This window comes from Ahaetulla prasina, chromosome 3 (assembly GCF_028640845.1).
Source record: "Ahaetulla prasina isolate Xishuangbanna chromosome 3, ASM2864084v1, whole genome shotgun sequence".
NCBI classification, from domain to species: domain Eukaryota; kingdom Metazoa; phylum Chordata; class Lepidosauria; order Squamata; family Colubridae; genus Ahaetulla; species Ahaetulla prasina.
Genome location: NC_080541.1, coordinates 19,198,171 through 19,215,108, shown reverse-complemented (window position 1 = coordinate 19,215,108; position 16,938 = coordinate 19,198,171). Strand labels below are relative to the sequence as shown.

The 16,938-nt window shown below is 41.3% G+C and overlaps 1 protein-coding gene across 1 annotated transcript in view; it reads right to left on the bottom strand.

Moving 5' to 3' along the window:
• FAM91A1 (family with sequence similarity 91 member A1) overlaps positions 1–16,938 on the bottom strand; it is a 48,529-nt gene that overhangs the window by 16,696 nt on the left and 14,895 nt on the right. Inside the window, exons 7-15 of the mRNA XM_058176768.1 lie at positions 16,296–16,386; positions 13,996–14,058; positions 12,183–12,289; positions 10,059–10,097; positions 9,829–9,941; positions 8,724–8,842; positions 6,153–6,265; positions 5,852–5,938; positions 1,424–1,556 (exon numbers count right to left, since the gene is read on the bottom strand). Coding sequence (XP_058032751.1) covers positions 1,424–1,556; positions 5,852–5,938; positions 6,153–6,265; positions 8,724–8,842; positions 9,829–9,941; positions 10,059–10,097; positions 12,183–12,289; positions 13,996–14,058; positions 16,296–16,386 — 865 coding nt within the window. The remainder of the gene's footprint in view (positions 1–1,423; positions 1,557–5,851; positions 5,939–6,152; positions 6,266–8,723; positions 8,843–9,828; positions 9,942–10,058; positions 10,098–12,182; positions 12,290–13,995; positions 14,059–16,295; positions 16,387–16,938) is intronic.

Sequence of the window (16,938 nt, the reverse complement as noted above, 5' to 3'; positions counted from 1 at the left end):
ACATACACACCAAATAACAGATACAATAGTGCCTACATTGTTCTGAACACATTTTGAATGACTGCTTATGAAAGGAGATACCAATATATAGTTTTTAGCTTCTATAGCGGAGTTTCTCAACCATAGCAACTTTAAGGTATTTGGACTTCAACTCCCAGCATGGCTGGGTGGGGAATTCTGGGAGCTGCCCTCTGAGCTTGCTTGTTTTCTTACAGACGTTTCATGACCCTAACTAGGTACTGATGGTGTCACCTAGTTAGGGTCATGAAACGTCGGCAAGAAAGCAAGCAAACTCAGAGGGCACCAAGGACCCTTCAGTGTCTGTATCTGGTTGATTTTGTTTCTACATTTATTTATTTATTTAGTCACAACAATATACGTAGGTATCATATAGAAAAGATTATATAGTATATAAACACATATATGAGTAAATATAAGGAGGTATAAGCATATATATAAATATATATATATATATATATATATATATATATATATATATATATATATATATATATATATATATATATATATATATATATATATATATGTCTTTGGTTGTTCGGGTTTTCTCCTGTGTAAAATTGGAAGTGTCTTGGCGACGTTTCGACGAAGTCTCATTCGTCATCTTCAGGCTTCAGCTTCGTGCTTCTGGGAACAGTGTGCGATCGCAGCTGTTTCTTCCTTTTAACTGCTAGTGGGGGTTTGAACTGATTGGGCGGGAGTTTGGCTGTGCTCTGATTGGATGGGGGTTTTTTTGTGCTCTGATTGGATGGGGGTGTGTCCTGTTTGGGTGGGGGCTTGGTTGTGCTCAGTTTAGTCTGTGTTGCAGAGGGATTTGAGCTGGTGAGCTGCATAGCTGCTGTCTGGCTTCGTGGTCGTGCTACATCTTCATAGTGGGTGTCAGTCTGCTGCATGTATGGATTGGAGGGGTTTGAAATGGCTAATGTTGCAGCTGCGGTCTGGCTTCTGGTCCTTGGTCGTGCTTCATGATCAGTGTGGGTTTGGGTCTGCTTTCTGGGTGGATGTGCGTCGAAACATCGCCAAGACACTTCCAATTTTACACGGGAGAAAACCCGAACAACCAAAGACCTACATACAAACACCCGTGAAAACCTCAGAAAACATATATATATATATATATATATGAAAAAGAAAAGAAAAACAATAGGACAGAAACGGTAGGCACGTTTGTGCATCTTTAGTGCTTGAATTCTTTTCTGGCCCTTAGTTAGATTATGTTCCACTCTTCCTGCAATTTTAATACCACACAAAAATTAATCTGTAGAAAAGAAAAACCGCACCAGCAACTCTCTGCTCCCAAATGATATTAACCACGTATTTGGAACAGAGCTGCCCGACAAGAAAGAAAGTGCCGAGCACATAAAATAACAGCTTTCTACTAAAACAGATGTTTTCACTGTACCATTAGTGGGTTGCTCAGCCTGCGAAACCTGAGCCACGAGGTCCTTATTGTGTCTCAGGAACAGGATAGTGTTTCTGAGGGTCAGAGCGTGATCAAAGTATCTTTGAGCTTCACCCTCTCCTGTACTTTGAACCTGAATAAGAGAAGACAAATATGTACTGTCTACGCAAATGCAGTTGCCACAACAAATTGAATTAAGGTATTACACAACATTCCCAACGCAGGGATTAGGAATATGTCACAGCTGCTTTGACGCTCTGAAGGGGGGAAAAAATCTATTACATTCACAGCTATTACATTCCTAGTACTTGGGCAAACTGTACTGTTGTGGTCCGCCAGCAGCCTGCGGACCTGGCAACGGAGTCGGACAGCGATGAAGCTGAGGAAGAACATGGGCCAGTTCTGGAGGCTGGGGAAGGCCCGGATGAGGACTCTGCATTGGAGGTAGAGATGGGACCAGGGCCATCGGGGAGTGAGGTGCGGACTCCAGAGCTTCCAGAGGCGGACAGTAGTGAAGCAGAGGAACAGGAGGAGCCTGTTCCTAATGCATGCAATGAGAAGAGCTGCCAGAAGGCAAGAGCAGCTAAAGCAAAGAGGACAACTCGGGATTAGGGCCAAGAGATGACTGGCCCCTCCCATAAGGCTTAAAAGATCAGCAACGGCGTTTGGGGTCTTTGCCGGAAAACAATGTTGATAGAATTGCTCCTTGTCTTGCTGCATTTATTTCCTGTCAGCGTCTTCTGCTTTTGAACTTTTGCCAAGAAAAGCCTTTGGCAGTTTGCCTAATAGAATAGAATAGAATAGAATTTTTATTGGCCAAGTGTGATTGGACACACAAGGAATTTGTCTTGGTGCATATGCTCTCAGTGTACATAAAAGAAAAGATACGTTCATCAAGGTACAACATTTACAACACAATTGATGATCAATATATCAATATAAATCATAAGGATTGCCAGCAACAAGTTATAGTCATACAGTCATAAGTGGAAAGAGATTGGTGATGGGAACTATGAAACGATTAATAGTAGTGCAGATTCAGTAAATAGTCTGACAGTGTTGAGGGAATTATTTGTTTAGCAGAGTGATGGCCTTCGGGAAAAAACTGTTCTTGTGTCTAGTTGTTCTGGTGTGCAGTGCTCTATAGCGTCGTTTTGAGGGTAGGAGTTGAAACAGTTTATGTCCAGGATGCGAGGGATCTGCAAATATTTTCACGGCCCTCTTCTTGATTCGTGCAGTATACAGGTCCTCAATGGAAGGCAGGTTGGTAGCAATTATTTTTCTGCAGTTCTAATTATCCTCTGAAGTCTGTGTTTTTCTTGTTGGGTTGCAGAACCGAACCAAACAGTTATAGAGGAGCAAATGACAGACTCAATAATTCCTCTGTAGAATTGGATCAGCAGCTCCTTGGGCAGTTAGAGCTTACTGAGTTGGCAGAAAGAACATTCTTTGTTGTCCTTTTTAATGATGTTTTGATGTTAGCTGTCCATTTGAGATCTTGCGATATGATAGAACCCAGAAATTTGAAGGTTTCTACTGTTGATACTGTGTTGTCAAGTATTGTGAGAGGTGGAAGTATGGAAGGGTTTTTCCTAAAGTCTACCACCATTTCTACGGTTTTGAGTGTGTTCAGTTCCAGATTGTTTTGGTTGCACCACAAGGCTAGTCGTTCGACCTCTCGTCTATATGCGGATTCGTCATTGTCTCGAATGAGACCAATCACTGTTGTGTCATCTGCGAACTTCAGTAGCTTAACAGATGGATCATTGGAGATGCAGTCATTGGTATACAGAGAGAAGAGAAGTGGGGAGAGCACACAGCCTTGGGGGGCCCCTGTGCTAATTGTACAGGTATTTGATGTGATCTTGCTTAGCTTCACCTGCTGCTTCCTGTTTGTTAGACCAAGGTTGGTGATAAGACTGAAGAATTGAGTTATGAAGAATTTCCTTTGATTTTGTTTGGACTACGCTGAGAATGAGTTAATTCTCAGCTGTTCTAATAAAGTCTGTTTGTTTCTGAACTGATTGTGTCTACTACTACCTACTTGGACCTGGGTCACAACATGCACTGTATGAAAAATGGAAGGCAAAATTCAATACTTTACTTAATGCATCTGGATCCATTTTTATGGGTTAGCTTTGGGTGCATATAAATAGCTATATATGACTATGGACAGAAAGCTTATCTATATAAATGGATCCCGATAGAGGAGGTGTGCAAACCTTCTGTCTCCCAGCCTAATTTCAAAGCTCCTCTCCAAGAGATCTGTTCAGCCCCCCTGGTTACAGATTTCTATGCCCGTGATGGTGAACCTACGGCACGCATGGCAGAGGTGGCACGCAGTGCCCTCTCTGTGGGCATGCAAGCTGTCACCAGCTGGTCTTTGTGGGTACCAGAGTGCCGAAAAACAGCTTGAAAATGGTCCCCAAAACATCCCAAAAACAGACATGCACGCACCAGCCAGCTGGTCTTCAGGCTTCTGGTGCTCCAGTGCGTGTGAAGACCAGCTGGCTGGCATGCATGCGCGTGCTGGAAACCCGAAGACCAGCTGGGCGGCATGCACATGGACGCCGGATAGCTGGTCTTCGGGTTTCTGGCGCTCCAGCGTGTGCACATGCACATTCATGCCTGCGCATTCCCGTGTGGGCACTCGGTGCCAAAAAGGCTCGTCCTCACTGCTCTATGCCTTCCCTGCAATCTGCTGCTTTGGAAAGAGAGGGGAGCATGTCAGGAAGACAAGGGGTGTCTCCACCCATTTCTGCTTCTGATCCCATCCACTGTTTTTGCCTCGGTCGCATGCGCTGTGTGGCTTGCCCCACATTATCTCTGATCTTCAGTGGTTTGAATAAAAAGCTCATCCCTGCTACATAAAGTTGAAATCAGTTTTTAAGAAATAAGGATGATGGCGGTGAAGAAGAGAAGAATGCAATCATCTCCTTTTAACGACCCCATAATCCCTTGCAGGGTGGAGTTTGGGTAACTGAATGGAGCTGGGTTTTCTACTGGCCGGATGCCCTTCCTGTCGCCAATGCGGAGCTTTGTTCAGCAGATATGTTCTCATTGTGCCCAGAGAGAGAGAAATACCTGCTGCTACCTAGGATCGAACTCACAGCCTCCTGATTGTGAGGCGAGAGCTCCACCTCTAGGCCACTGCACCACTCAAGAAGACAAGAATGCAATGATGATACAAAAATCTGATTAACTGAAAGGTACAGGCAGTCCTTGAATTACCACCCCAGCCGAGTCCAGAGTTTGTGTTGCTAAGCAGTTGTTAAGTGAATTTTCCCTCATTTTATGACCTTTCTTGCCACAGCTGTTAAGTGACTCACTGGAGCGGTTAAGTTAGTAACACGGTTGTTAAGTACATCTGGCTTCCCCATTGACCTCGTTTGTTCAGGTCGTCGTAAAAAGTGAACACATGCAACTGCAACTGTCAAAAGTACATGCCAATTGCCAAGTGCCTGAATTTTGATCACGTGACCATGCAGGCGTGAAAAAGGGTCACAAGTTACTTTTTTCAGTGCCGTTTTAACATTAAATGGTCACTAAATGAATGACAAGTCGAGGACTACCTGTAATGAGAAAAGCTTCTACCTATTTTTTCCTAGCAATTCAAATTATCGAGGGTTTCAGTTATGACTGGTACTTATGATTTATATTGATATATTGACCATCAATTGTGTTGTAAATGTTGTACCTTGATGAACGTATCTTTTCTTTTATGTACACTGAGAGCATATGCACCAAGACAAATTCCTTGTGTGTCCAATCACACTTGGCCAATAAAAAATTCTATTCTATTCTATTCTATTCAAAAACGAACCATGTGCTGAGTTATGTTAGGAAAATAAACTGGGGGGGGGTGGGATGGGGGGGAGAAGAGGGGCAACATTATTTCTACAGGTCTGCAAATTGGATCCAGTGCCTCAAGCAGGTTTTTGTAATCTTATTAACTCTCTCAAAATTTTGTTTTTGTCCAGCAAGGAAAGAAACAAAGATCATAGCATGATTCTTAGATTTTGAGGAGTGACCTGTTTGCTGTAACTAGAAAGAATTTAATGTAAGACAGTATTCCTGTCACATTCTGATCACTGCTACAAGATTTGTGCTGTGTAAAAACTCACAAGGGTCGGATGTTTTTTTTTTAACAGGGCAACTTGATCTACCCAATTATGGGACGGAGCATATGCCCTGATAAAAAACACTTAATCTCTCCCCTGGTATAGCTGACAAAGTGAGGAGAGCCCATAGCTTAGAGGTTAATACATCTACCTAATATGTTAAGCAGCCCGGGTTCGAATCCCAGAAGGGTATAGCTAGCTGACGAGAGCTAAATAGCTTGAAATAGATATATACTAGTCTCCCTTTATTTCTTTGTAGGTAAAACATAAATTTAACACAATCATAAGGGTCAGGTTTTTTTTTTACCTTTTCAAGTTCCACCAGAAAACTGTCCAGTGACTCATCGGACAGTTTTCCCACTTCGAACATGGTGACTGCATGACTTTTCAAATTCTGGAAGACAAAAACGCATCGTTACTCATTTTCAGATATAATTCGAGGTAAAGGGCACCGGGAAGAAGAATGTAAGATTAAAAATGCCTCTTGAATGCCGTTTGTGAAAACCGGTGCTTTAAAACTGACTGTACCCACGATTCTGTTTAAAACGAAAGCAATCCAAGAGCACTTTAATGCGTTGAGTTCAATCAGGTTGAGCAAGTTAACTTACCGGCGAAAGATTCCCCATCATTAAAAAGGCAGTCAGAGTTGAATCAAAGAGGAATGCTATCCTCTTCATGTGTGCAGTAGACAGACTTAAGCTGTTCACGCTGGCTGTGTCACCTTGGAAAGCAAAACAAAAATAATCAAACCAATTGAAACAGAATTCTACTAATCAGAATTGACTATCCAACAAGACAGACACAGAATTCAGAGGATAATTAGAACCTGCCTTCCATTGAGGATCTGTATACTGCACGAGTCAAAAAGAGGGCTGTGAAAATATTTACAGATCCCTCACATCCTGGACATAAACTGTTTCAACTCCTACCCTCAAAACGACGCTATAGAGCACTGCCCATCAGAACAACTAGACACAAGAACAGTTTCTTCCCGAACACCATCACTCTGCTAAACAATTAATTCCCTCAACACAATTCCCTCAAACTCTTTACTAAGTCTGCATTATTCTATTAATCTTCTCATCGTTCCCATCACCCATCTCATTCCACTTATGACTGTATGACTGTAACTTTGTTGCTTGTATCCTTAGGATTTATACTGATATTGTTTCCTGATTGCTTATTTGTACCCTATGACTATCATTAAGTGTTGTACCTTATGATTCTTGATGATCTTTTCTTTTATGTACACTGAGAGCATATGCACCAAGACAAATTCCTTGTGTGTCGAATCACACTTGGTTCCAGTTCCTATCCCTATCCCTATCCCTATCCCTATCCCTATTCTTATCCTATCCTATCGTTGCACTCACCACCTAGTTGGGGTGGTGTCAAACAGTGTGACGGACAGCTTGCCAAACTGAGCGAGCCACCCGGTACTGCCCTCACCCACCTGCCAGTGGGACATGCTCTAAATCAGCTGATGTGCTATGATGTCATTGTAGGTTTGTGTCATTCTTGCAATTAAAGCCTGGAATACTATAGGTAGCTTACAACTCACTTACTTACAACAGTCAACTTACAACAATTCGTTTAGTGACTGTCCGAAGTTGCAAAGGGACTGTAAAAAGGGACTTATGACTGACCCTCATACTTATGACTGTTACAGCAGGGGTGTCAAACTCATGTTGTCATGGCATCGTCACATGATGTATCGAGACTTTTTTCTCCTTCGCTAAAATGGGCATGGGCGTGGCCAGCGTGTGAGGCACCCAGTCCGCGAGCCCTGTGTTACAGCAACCCTTTGGTCATGTGTTCAAAATATGGGCACATGGCAATGTTTGTGGCATCCTGGGATCATGTGATCGCCATTTGAAATCTTGTCTTTCTGACAAGCAAAGTCTTAATAACAGCGTAACAACTATGCGTTTCGCTTAAGAACTTCAGTGATTCAGTTAACCATCACAGCAAAAAAAAAAAGTCCTAAACTAAACTCACTTAGCAGCCAACTTGCTTAGCAATGGACATTCTGGTCCCAATTGTGGTCATAAGTCGAGGTTCTATCTGTATAACACTTTAAGCACCAAACATGATAGTGAATAAGGCTGTAAGTATCTCAGCCTATCTAATAGCTATTGGCTCAGGTGCTCTGAGATACAAACAGGCTGTGAAAAATATCAAGGCAAGAAATTTAATTGATAGAAAATCCTCAGTATCACGATATCTGTGAGCAATTCTGACTACATTAGGCAGCAGAGAGACTACACTGAGTGTTCTCTTGTTCGTATAAGGTGCCTTAAATAACCCAATGAACTCCCACAAAAGCCACATTTCCTTTGGCTTTCAGCTGGAGATATGACAAGACACATCCTTCCTGCAGAGTTCTACAAATGTAGTGGTTTAGCGTAAGATAAGGATGGAATCTTCACCTTAAAAGAATACAAGGAGATTCATCCACAAAATATAATCTACTGCCGGGTTTTTTCCCCCCCCTCAATCAATCAGCGGCTCCTCCTTCACTGCTAGGTTTCTCTCCCCACATCCCCACGTTTAATGCCTCTTACACACCGAGACTAGCATGTTTGAAACAAATCCTTGCAGTTCCTGCAGTAAATCAAAGAATCCCTGCAATATGTTGCCAGCAGAGATCAGAAGATGCCAGGCCTATTAATGAGAGGCAAGGAATCAGTGATGGGCTGCTGGGAGTTCGGGAGAACCTCTAGCTAAGATTCTGTACAGTTCAGAGAACCCTCAAATCCCACTTCTGGCTTGCCCCACCAACCCCTCCTTCCCCTCCCAAGAGTCCCCACGTGGCCCGTTTTAGATGCAGGTAAGTGCAGGGCATGCACGGAGCTCGGAAAGGGCGAAAAACAGGTCTACCGGAAGTTCGGGAAGGCAGGGAATGGGCCCATTTCCAGCCTCCAGAGGGCCTCCGGAGCCTGGTGAGGCCTTTTTTGCCCTCCTGGAGGATTAAGGAAAGCCTCCAGAGCCCGGGGAGGGCAAAAATGCCCCCCCCGCCCCCCGCGGTGCAGGAGACCGACTAGGCCATGCCCACCATGGCCACTCCCACCCAGCAACCAGGCAGAGAACCCCTTACTAAACTTTTTGAAGCCCACCCCTGCACGGAATGATATGTACTGCAACTGATAAAATGAGAAGTCAGCACCTAAATTGCTCACCTTGGTCATCTTGACTGTTGGTATCTGTATCGGTGGCAGAAGAGCCAGCCTCTTGGACAGGACTCCTGCTTTCTCCACTCTCCCAGGATAACAGCATCTTCTGTGGGTCCAGCGATGTTCTGACCAGGGGAAAAACGTGTCACAGGAAGAGTCTTATTGGATCTGATCAAAAGACTTCCTAATCTGGAACCTTGTAAGTCAAGCATCTGCCTCCCGAGGAATCTACAAACAGGATCCGAGGACAGCAGATCCCTCCCACCGCTGTGCCCCAGCAACTGATCTGAATAACTGAGGTTGTGAAACTGGGCAGAACAGTCATCTCAAAATAGCACACCCTTCTAGAAGTCCACAGGCTCTCGGTAAAGATTTGAGTTTTCGGTTGGAAGTGGGAGGGAGGGAAGGAGGGAGAGAGAAAAAAAAAGAAAGAAAGAAAAAGAAAGAAAGAAAGAAAGAAAGAAAGAAAGAAACCATATTTGGTATTTGTTTCTTAGCACATGTCATAATTATATTTCAATGGCACTATTATGTTTAACTTTTATCAGCTAGTTTGTGGGCTGCCTTGAACACCATCTACTGATCGGTTGGTGGAAAAGCAAAATATCAGTCCAATACTTCAACTCCAAAATGATCAAGAGCTTTTAGAAGGATATAAAGGTATCACCTGACTGCAATTTAAGGCAACGGTGTCTTTTTCTGGGATCACAGCCATACAGGGCCACTATACAATTTGTGGGAAAAAGATATAGCTCATTTTAAAAGTTGTAAATGAGAGCTACTTTTCTACCTCCAGATTTCCTGAAGCAGCTTTTTGCAAATGAATCTAAAACACTGTATAGCTCTCATATACATAATCCTCCATGTCAGTGTTTCTCAACCTTATCAACTTTAAGACGTCTGGATTTCAACTCCCAGAATTCTCCAGCCAGCCATCTTAAAGTTGCCAAGTTGAGAAGCCTTGCTCTATGCATATTACTGACTATTATCTACTATGATTCTTCAGAACAGCGTTTGGATAAATGCTCAAACACAGAGTAAAACTGAGACAGGAAGCTGAGGAAATTGTTGTCTTCTGCTTTCGGTGTGAAATTGTATTTTTTATACTTACTTTAGCCTGTTTATGGAGGGAACGTTCCGCCATGATGAATGAAGATTATCCAGGTTTATTACTTGACCCTTTTTATGAGCAAACCCTAGCCGGCAATACATGGAAACAGCATTCTGGGGGAGGGGAAAAACATCCTTTTATCAGCATGCTGTATTTTAATAATTTTGAGAAAGAGAGCAATAGAACAGTTAATCTTTTCTCTTATACAATTAAATGGAGTTGAGGCCTACCTTCACAAGGGACAAATCAATCTCAAGGACATTTGCTAGCTGAAAAATACACAAAATAAGTAAGGGTTATTGATAATTGCGTTCATTTACATCAAGCTCCATTACAACAAAACTACAACTCACTCAACTGCTGTCTAACAACTCTGACATCAATGTACAGTGGAAAGCCAAATGGGCGCCCAGATACAGGCAGTTACATAGATGACCCTTACACAAACGGTACCAGATTTTGACCTTCCTCGCCAGCATTGGTCAACTCTGAACAGGATCCACACCCAACATGGTGTCTGCCAGGACTCATTGTTCAAGTGAGGTCTTGTCTCTACCCCTCAGTGTGACTGTGGCGCTCCTCGACACAATATCCACCACATTGTGTCTGAATGTCCATCAAGAGCTTACACCAGCCCAAGGTCTGATTTTTTCAACATAGACCAAGGATCTCCAACCTTGGCAACTTGAAGACTTGTGGACTTCAACTACCAGAGTTCCTCAGCCAGCTTTGGAGGTTGGAGACCTCTGACATAGACCACCCTGTCCTTGAAAGGTTGGGTGGACTGGACATTAACATTTGAACTACTGTAAGTCCATGTATTTGCCATATGCTAAACAAATAAAGCTCCATAAAAAATGTCACACTTATTCAGTACTGACCATATAAGAGAGCCAATTGACTGAATTATATAGTGTTTTCTTGGAATATTTAACAACATTTCATCATGGTGAACTAAAAGCAACCAATGAACTCATCAGCCCAATCAACTGGCTAGTGTTCTAATACTACGATAAATACATTTCAAGTGTTGAGCGAGGCTTAAGGTATCAATACATCCCGCAATGATAAATCTGCATCACCTTATAGAAAATGCATTCTTATACAATTTCACAATCTCAGTGGTTTTCATGGAATTGGAGCACAGTCACAGTTCAGCAGCACCATATATATACTTTGGAATCTAAAGTCCCTTAGCCCAAAGTTTGATGGATAGTTCGATCTAGCATAACTCAGCTTTGTTTGTTAATGTGAAGGCAGATTTCGGAGGAGAAAGTTGAAATACTTTCAGAGCTACAGTTCATTTTCCTGTCATTTCAAGGATTTATGACATGTAGCTACGAATCTGAGTTAATCATACTTTGAATTGGAAAGTGTTTTCCATGAGTACAAAAATGAAAAAAATAAAAAAACCAGCATGTTCTTTTGGTGTTTTTTTTTCCAATTTAGCACAGCAAGCTTACATCATCACCTCCGTAATAGAGATGGAGTGGGAGATAATGGGCACGATCAGGAAACTGAGGATTGGCTCCACAAGGGAATGGTGGGATCAAATGGTGGCGACTTGTCTTTTCTTCCAGCCCTCAGTATTCATCTACAAGCAAGGTCATCACACCCTTGGTCCTAAGATTTGGCTGCTATTAGGTCAGTATATCCTGTCCTGGTCCATGATCTGATGATAGATGGGGCAGACAAGCTGGCATTCTGAGCTCCTTTCTCAAGAATATGCTCACCTGGCTTTGGGATTTGGCACTGTACAATTAGGGGATGGGGAGAAGACAGAGAGGAAGTTGTCAGCTATAACAGGGGTCTTCAACCTTGACAACTTTAAGACTTGTGGACTTCAACTCCCAGAATTCCTCAGCCAGCTTTGCTGGCTGAGGAATTCTGGGAATTGAAGTCCACAAGTCTTAAAGTTGCCAAGTTTGGAGACCCCTGAGCTATAAGACCTTAATGCAGGGGTGTCACATGATCATGGGGATGGTGCAAAAGTCATAACTGTGAAAAACGGACATAAGTCACATTTTTCAATGCCGTTGTCACTTTGAACGGTCATTAAACGAACGTAACTCAAGGACTACCTATACTGAGGACTAAAAGGGGGCGACTGTTTGGAGTCCTGGAGAACTGTTGCCAACTCACTACAACCACCAATTGTTTGTCTGTTTGTTTGTATTTTTACAATTTATATTTGTACGGTTGCTCATTTCATCCATGGGACTCTGGGCAGCTACAGGAATTAAAATTCACTACATTATAAATTAAAGGAAGATCGAATAAAAATCTAAATAAATAAAAGCTTCCAAGCAGCTGTTGATTTATAGCCTCAGAGGAGCATTTAAAAAATGACTTACCTCTGCGACGTTTGTGTGTTCATCTATGGAAACAAATATCTTGTACAGCAGAGTTTCAAAATAATCTCCCTGAACTCTGTTCATCACAAATCCTTCCAGTGGGGGCACTGAAAAGAAAAGCTATGTTTTTAAGGATATTGTTAGGTAGAAAAAGAAATGCCGTTTATCGAAGAAAGAATATACAATAGAGTTCCCGCTTCTCTGTCTCAGAAGAGAAATTAGCCTTTCATAAGAGAATGAGATACAGTCACAGACTTTTTGTTCTACATTTACTTTACCAAATACAGGTAGTCACGACCATAGAGGAACCCAAAATTTCTGTTGCTAAGCAAGACACTTAAATAAAGTTGAGTTTTGCCCCATTTTACCATCTTCGTTTCCACAATTATTAAGTGCAATCATTACACTTGTTAAGTTCCTAACGTGGGTGTTAAATGAAGCTGGCTTCCGTATTGACTTTGCTTGTCAGAAAGTCACAAAAGGTGACCCTGGGACACCAGGATAGCAACCGTTGTAAATATATGCTGGTTGCCAGGGGTCTGGATTTTGATTACGTGACCATGGGGTCATTAAGTGTGAAAAATGGTCATAATTCACTTTTTTCAGTGTTGCTGTAGCTTTGGTCATTAAGCAAATGACGGTAAGTTGAAAACTACCTGTAGCAAATGAGTAAATGGGACACATTCATCAGACACATACCGTAAGGCTCTTCAAGATTAAAATGTTCATGTAAGATTCCTATGCAACTGTTGCTCTTGGACTTCATTGGTTTTTTTATGACTGCTGTTAAAAGTGATAATGAAGCAAATGCATTTGCTCACCAGTTTTTTTCTTTAGCTTACAAATAGGCCAGGAAAGGGATATATGGTAAAAGGTAATGAAATAATATATGGTTGGAACAAGCACTATTTCCTCCTTCTCTTCTAACTATGACTTAGGATCAGCCCACAAAGCTAAATTATGGAATATGCAGCAATATCAAAGTTAAGCTTTTAGGCACACAATGAAACTGAAATCTGGAATTCAGCATCATTATGTCATTAAACTGTTAAGTCACTTGTCTACAGCAGGGGTCCCTGACCTCCCCTCCCCGGACTGCGGTCCATTCAGAATCTGGCCGCACATGCGTGTGGGGGCGCATGCTTGTGTGCCTAATATGTGAGTGTCAAATTTTTCAACTTTCAATTTCCAAACATTAGAGTTGCTCAAAGGTTGTGATATGCCTTACGGATTGTAAAGATATTTTGGTTTCTTTAATATAATTGAGATGTGCTTGATAAGTAACTACATAAATATCATAACTTTTAAACATTGTGTTTGTTTCATGCTGTGTAGCTCCACTTGCACAAGCAACAGGCAAGCGCCCTCACATGCTCAGCCCCATTTGTGTGAGCGGCAGGCACGCAAGAGCACACTCCCCGCTGCTTCCGTGGGAGCATTCCCTCTCCTCCACCACCACTACTGTCAATCTGCAAAGCCAGAAAAGACGGAGACCGCTGGTTTATTGAGATTCTCAGTCATCCAGGTTATGGTTGTCTCAAAGGTGCTTTTTCAAGAGGCAACTGGACTTCCTTTGTTTTTCCTTGAACATGTTTTGCTTCTCATCCAAGAAGCTTCTACAGTTCTGACAATTCAGTTCTCCAGTCAGAACTGAAAAAGCTTCTGGGATGAGAAGTGAAACATCTTCAAGGAAAAACAAAGGAAGTCCAGTTGCCTTTTGAAAAAGCTCCTTTGGGATATTAAGTCAGTTAAATTCTTACATGTTTAACTGTATCAATGTACTGAACAGTTTAAAAAAACCCCATACACCTACCTGCTATGCAACTGTCATCGGATATTGGTACATCAAGGTAGATAAACCCCTTATTATATAAACCTAGGGATACAAAAAAGAACTCCATTATCGTAACAGATATTCATGCAGGGTCTTCAATCAATTTGTTGTGCCGAGAAACAAAGAACGTGAGACAGAGTTCAGAAAATGGTACATGGAATACGGACAGTTATGTCCACATTTTTCTCTAATTCAAATTAAATCCAGTTGCTGTTTTAAAAATTAATCCAAATTACTACACAGATGGCACAGTATTGGATAGAGATGCTAGTAAGACAGGATACATCTGTGGCACACACCTGAGAGACCCGAAACTCATTCTCTAAAGCAGTCTTCTCAACCTTGGCAACTTTAGGATGTCTGGGTTCTAAGACATCTTAAAGTTAAGGTTAAGAATTCTTTGAGTTGACATCCAAACATCTTAAAGTTGCCAAGGTTGAGAAACACGGTTCTAAAGGATCTTTCCTTGACATGATTCTTTCTTCAAGACTGAAATTAATAGACTAGAAAACATGTGCACAAACAGACACACAATCACACACACATGAACAGACAATATAAGCATGTTGCTTTTTCGATGACAGATTTCCTTTGAACATATTCAGATGAAAGTTCCGAAACAAAAGCAGCTGGGAAGTTACAGTATAATTACAATTTTATCCTTATGCCTATTTGCTTAAAATAGGATTTACCAAAATCCAAATCCATCTCTGAACAAGAATTAAATGGACATGTATGTAATGAATTACATGTACTTTTAATGTACGTTAAAGGCATATTTCATAACTGTGTTCTCTAAACAGCTTGGAAAAAGACAACATTTTAGCTGATAAAAGTATCTGCAGTGAAACCTTGCTGTAACAGACCAGTATTATTTCCAAATGCCTGTTAAATTGTCAATTATGTTATTTGCAGCAATTTACAATGTTATGTTCATTTGCATCTCATTTAGGGTTAATTATATCATGATGCCAATTGCCAGAAATGATGTGAAATTAATATAAATTTAATTTCCTTCAGGAGGATGCCTGGACAGAAATCTGGTAAACTGCATTCAAAATCCACTAAATTTGTTTTGTTAAATTGTGGTTTCACTGTTTATCAATAGTCACACTACTATGCTAAAATCTCAAGTATTATACAAATAATTTATTGGTTCTGTGCGGTGCTCAAATATTTCAGATAGATTAAATTTTGCAAGTAAATTCCACCAGCATGATTCAGATGGCTGAGACACATATTCCGTGAGCTGGAAGGGTTTTTAATTATTAAGGCTATTTCAAATATGACACAGCAAAACTATTTTCTAAATTGAAGGGAAATCCAAAATAATACCTGATTCAGCACTGGGATCAGCTGTTCTAACAAAGATATATAGAATAACCGAATTGAAAGGGACCTCAGAGGTCTTCTAGTCCAACCCCCTGCTCAGGCAGGAAACTTATAACATTTCAGACAAACTGATGTCCAGTCTCTTCTTTAAAACCTCCAGTGTTGGAACACCCACAACTTCTGGAGGCAAGTTGTTCCATTGATTAATTGTTCAATCAGGACATTTCTCCTTAGTTCTAGGTTGCTTCTCTCTTTGTTCCATTTCCATCCACTGCTTCTTGTTGGCATTCAGGTGCTTTGGAGCAGGGGTCTCCAACCTTGGCAACTTTAAGACTTGTGAACTTCAACTCCCAGAATTCCTCAGCCAGCAAGCTGACTGAGGAATTCTGGGAGTTGAAGTCCACAAGTCTTAAAGTTGCCAAGGTTGGAGACCCCCTGCTTTGGAGAATAGGATGACCGTGACTTCTTTGTGTCAACCCCTGAGATATTGGAACAATGTTATCATGTCACCCCTAGTTCTTGGTTGTCATTAAACTAGACATACCCAACTCCTGCAACCATTCTTCATGTTTTAGCCTCCAGTCTCATAATCATCTTTGTTGCTCTTCTCTGCACTCTTTTTAGAGTCTCAACATCTTTTTTACATCATGGTGACCAAAACTGGATGCAATATTCCTGGATGCAGATGTTGAGACAGTACAGGAAAGAGTAACCAATATGATTAGGTGGTCTTACCAACTCATTATAGAATGGTATTAATGCTTCATGTAATCTTGATAAAAAGAAACGAAAAAACCATACAGCAAAAGGTAGATGCCCAAATTATTCTCTACTCATTGATTCTCTCTAATATGGATGCTTTCCAATCTTTAACTTAAATCTGCAACAAAAATAATATACAAAAATTACTCTTTTGTTTGGAAGAAAAGTAAAACCATGTAACTCACTGTGAACAACATTGTAGTCTAGGATTCCAGCAAGCTGAGGACCTGAATCAATGATTTTATCAACTGCAGTTTTTTCACAGGGTGTGCATATCTAACGAGAAAAGGGTGTATTAAATAATAAATGCATAAGGGTTTAAAAATTATTTGATGTAGAGTGGGCAACGAAGAACACAATCTATGTCTATGCTAAGAACCCACTGTTTGATTCAATTAAATTTTCGACTAGAGAAAGATGCATGTTTTCTACCACATTAATTCAGGATGACTTAATGAAATTGTACTTAGTGCAGGGGTGAAATGTGAAATTTGTTACTACCAGTTCTGTGGGTGTGGCTTGGTGGGGGGGGGTTAATGTGACTGGGTGGGCATGCCAACTTTATTTTTACTTTTAAAAGCATTTTTTCTACAACCTCTTCGGCCGAAGGGGTTGTAAAAAAAATGCTTTTAAAAGCCTGTGATGATCAGGCAACACAGCTGGGATCGCCAGAGGAAAAAAAGCTTTTAAAGAGTTCTGATGATCCCAGCTGAGCTGCGCGATCATCAGAGGCTTTTTTTTTTACTTTTAAAAGCATTTTTTCAGCCGAAGAAAAAATGCTTTTAAAAGTAGGGGAAAAAAAACAACCTCTGATGATCATGCGGCTCA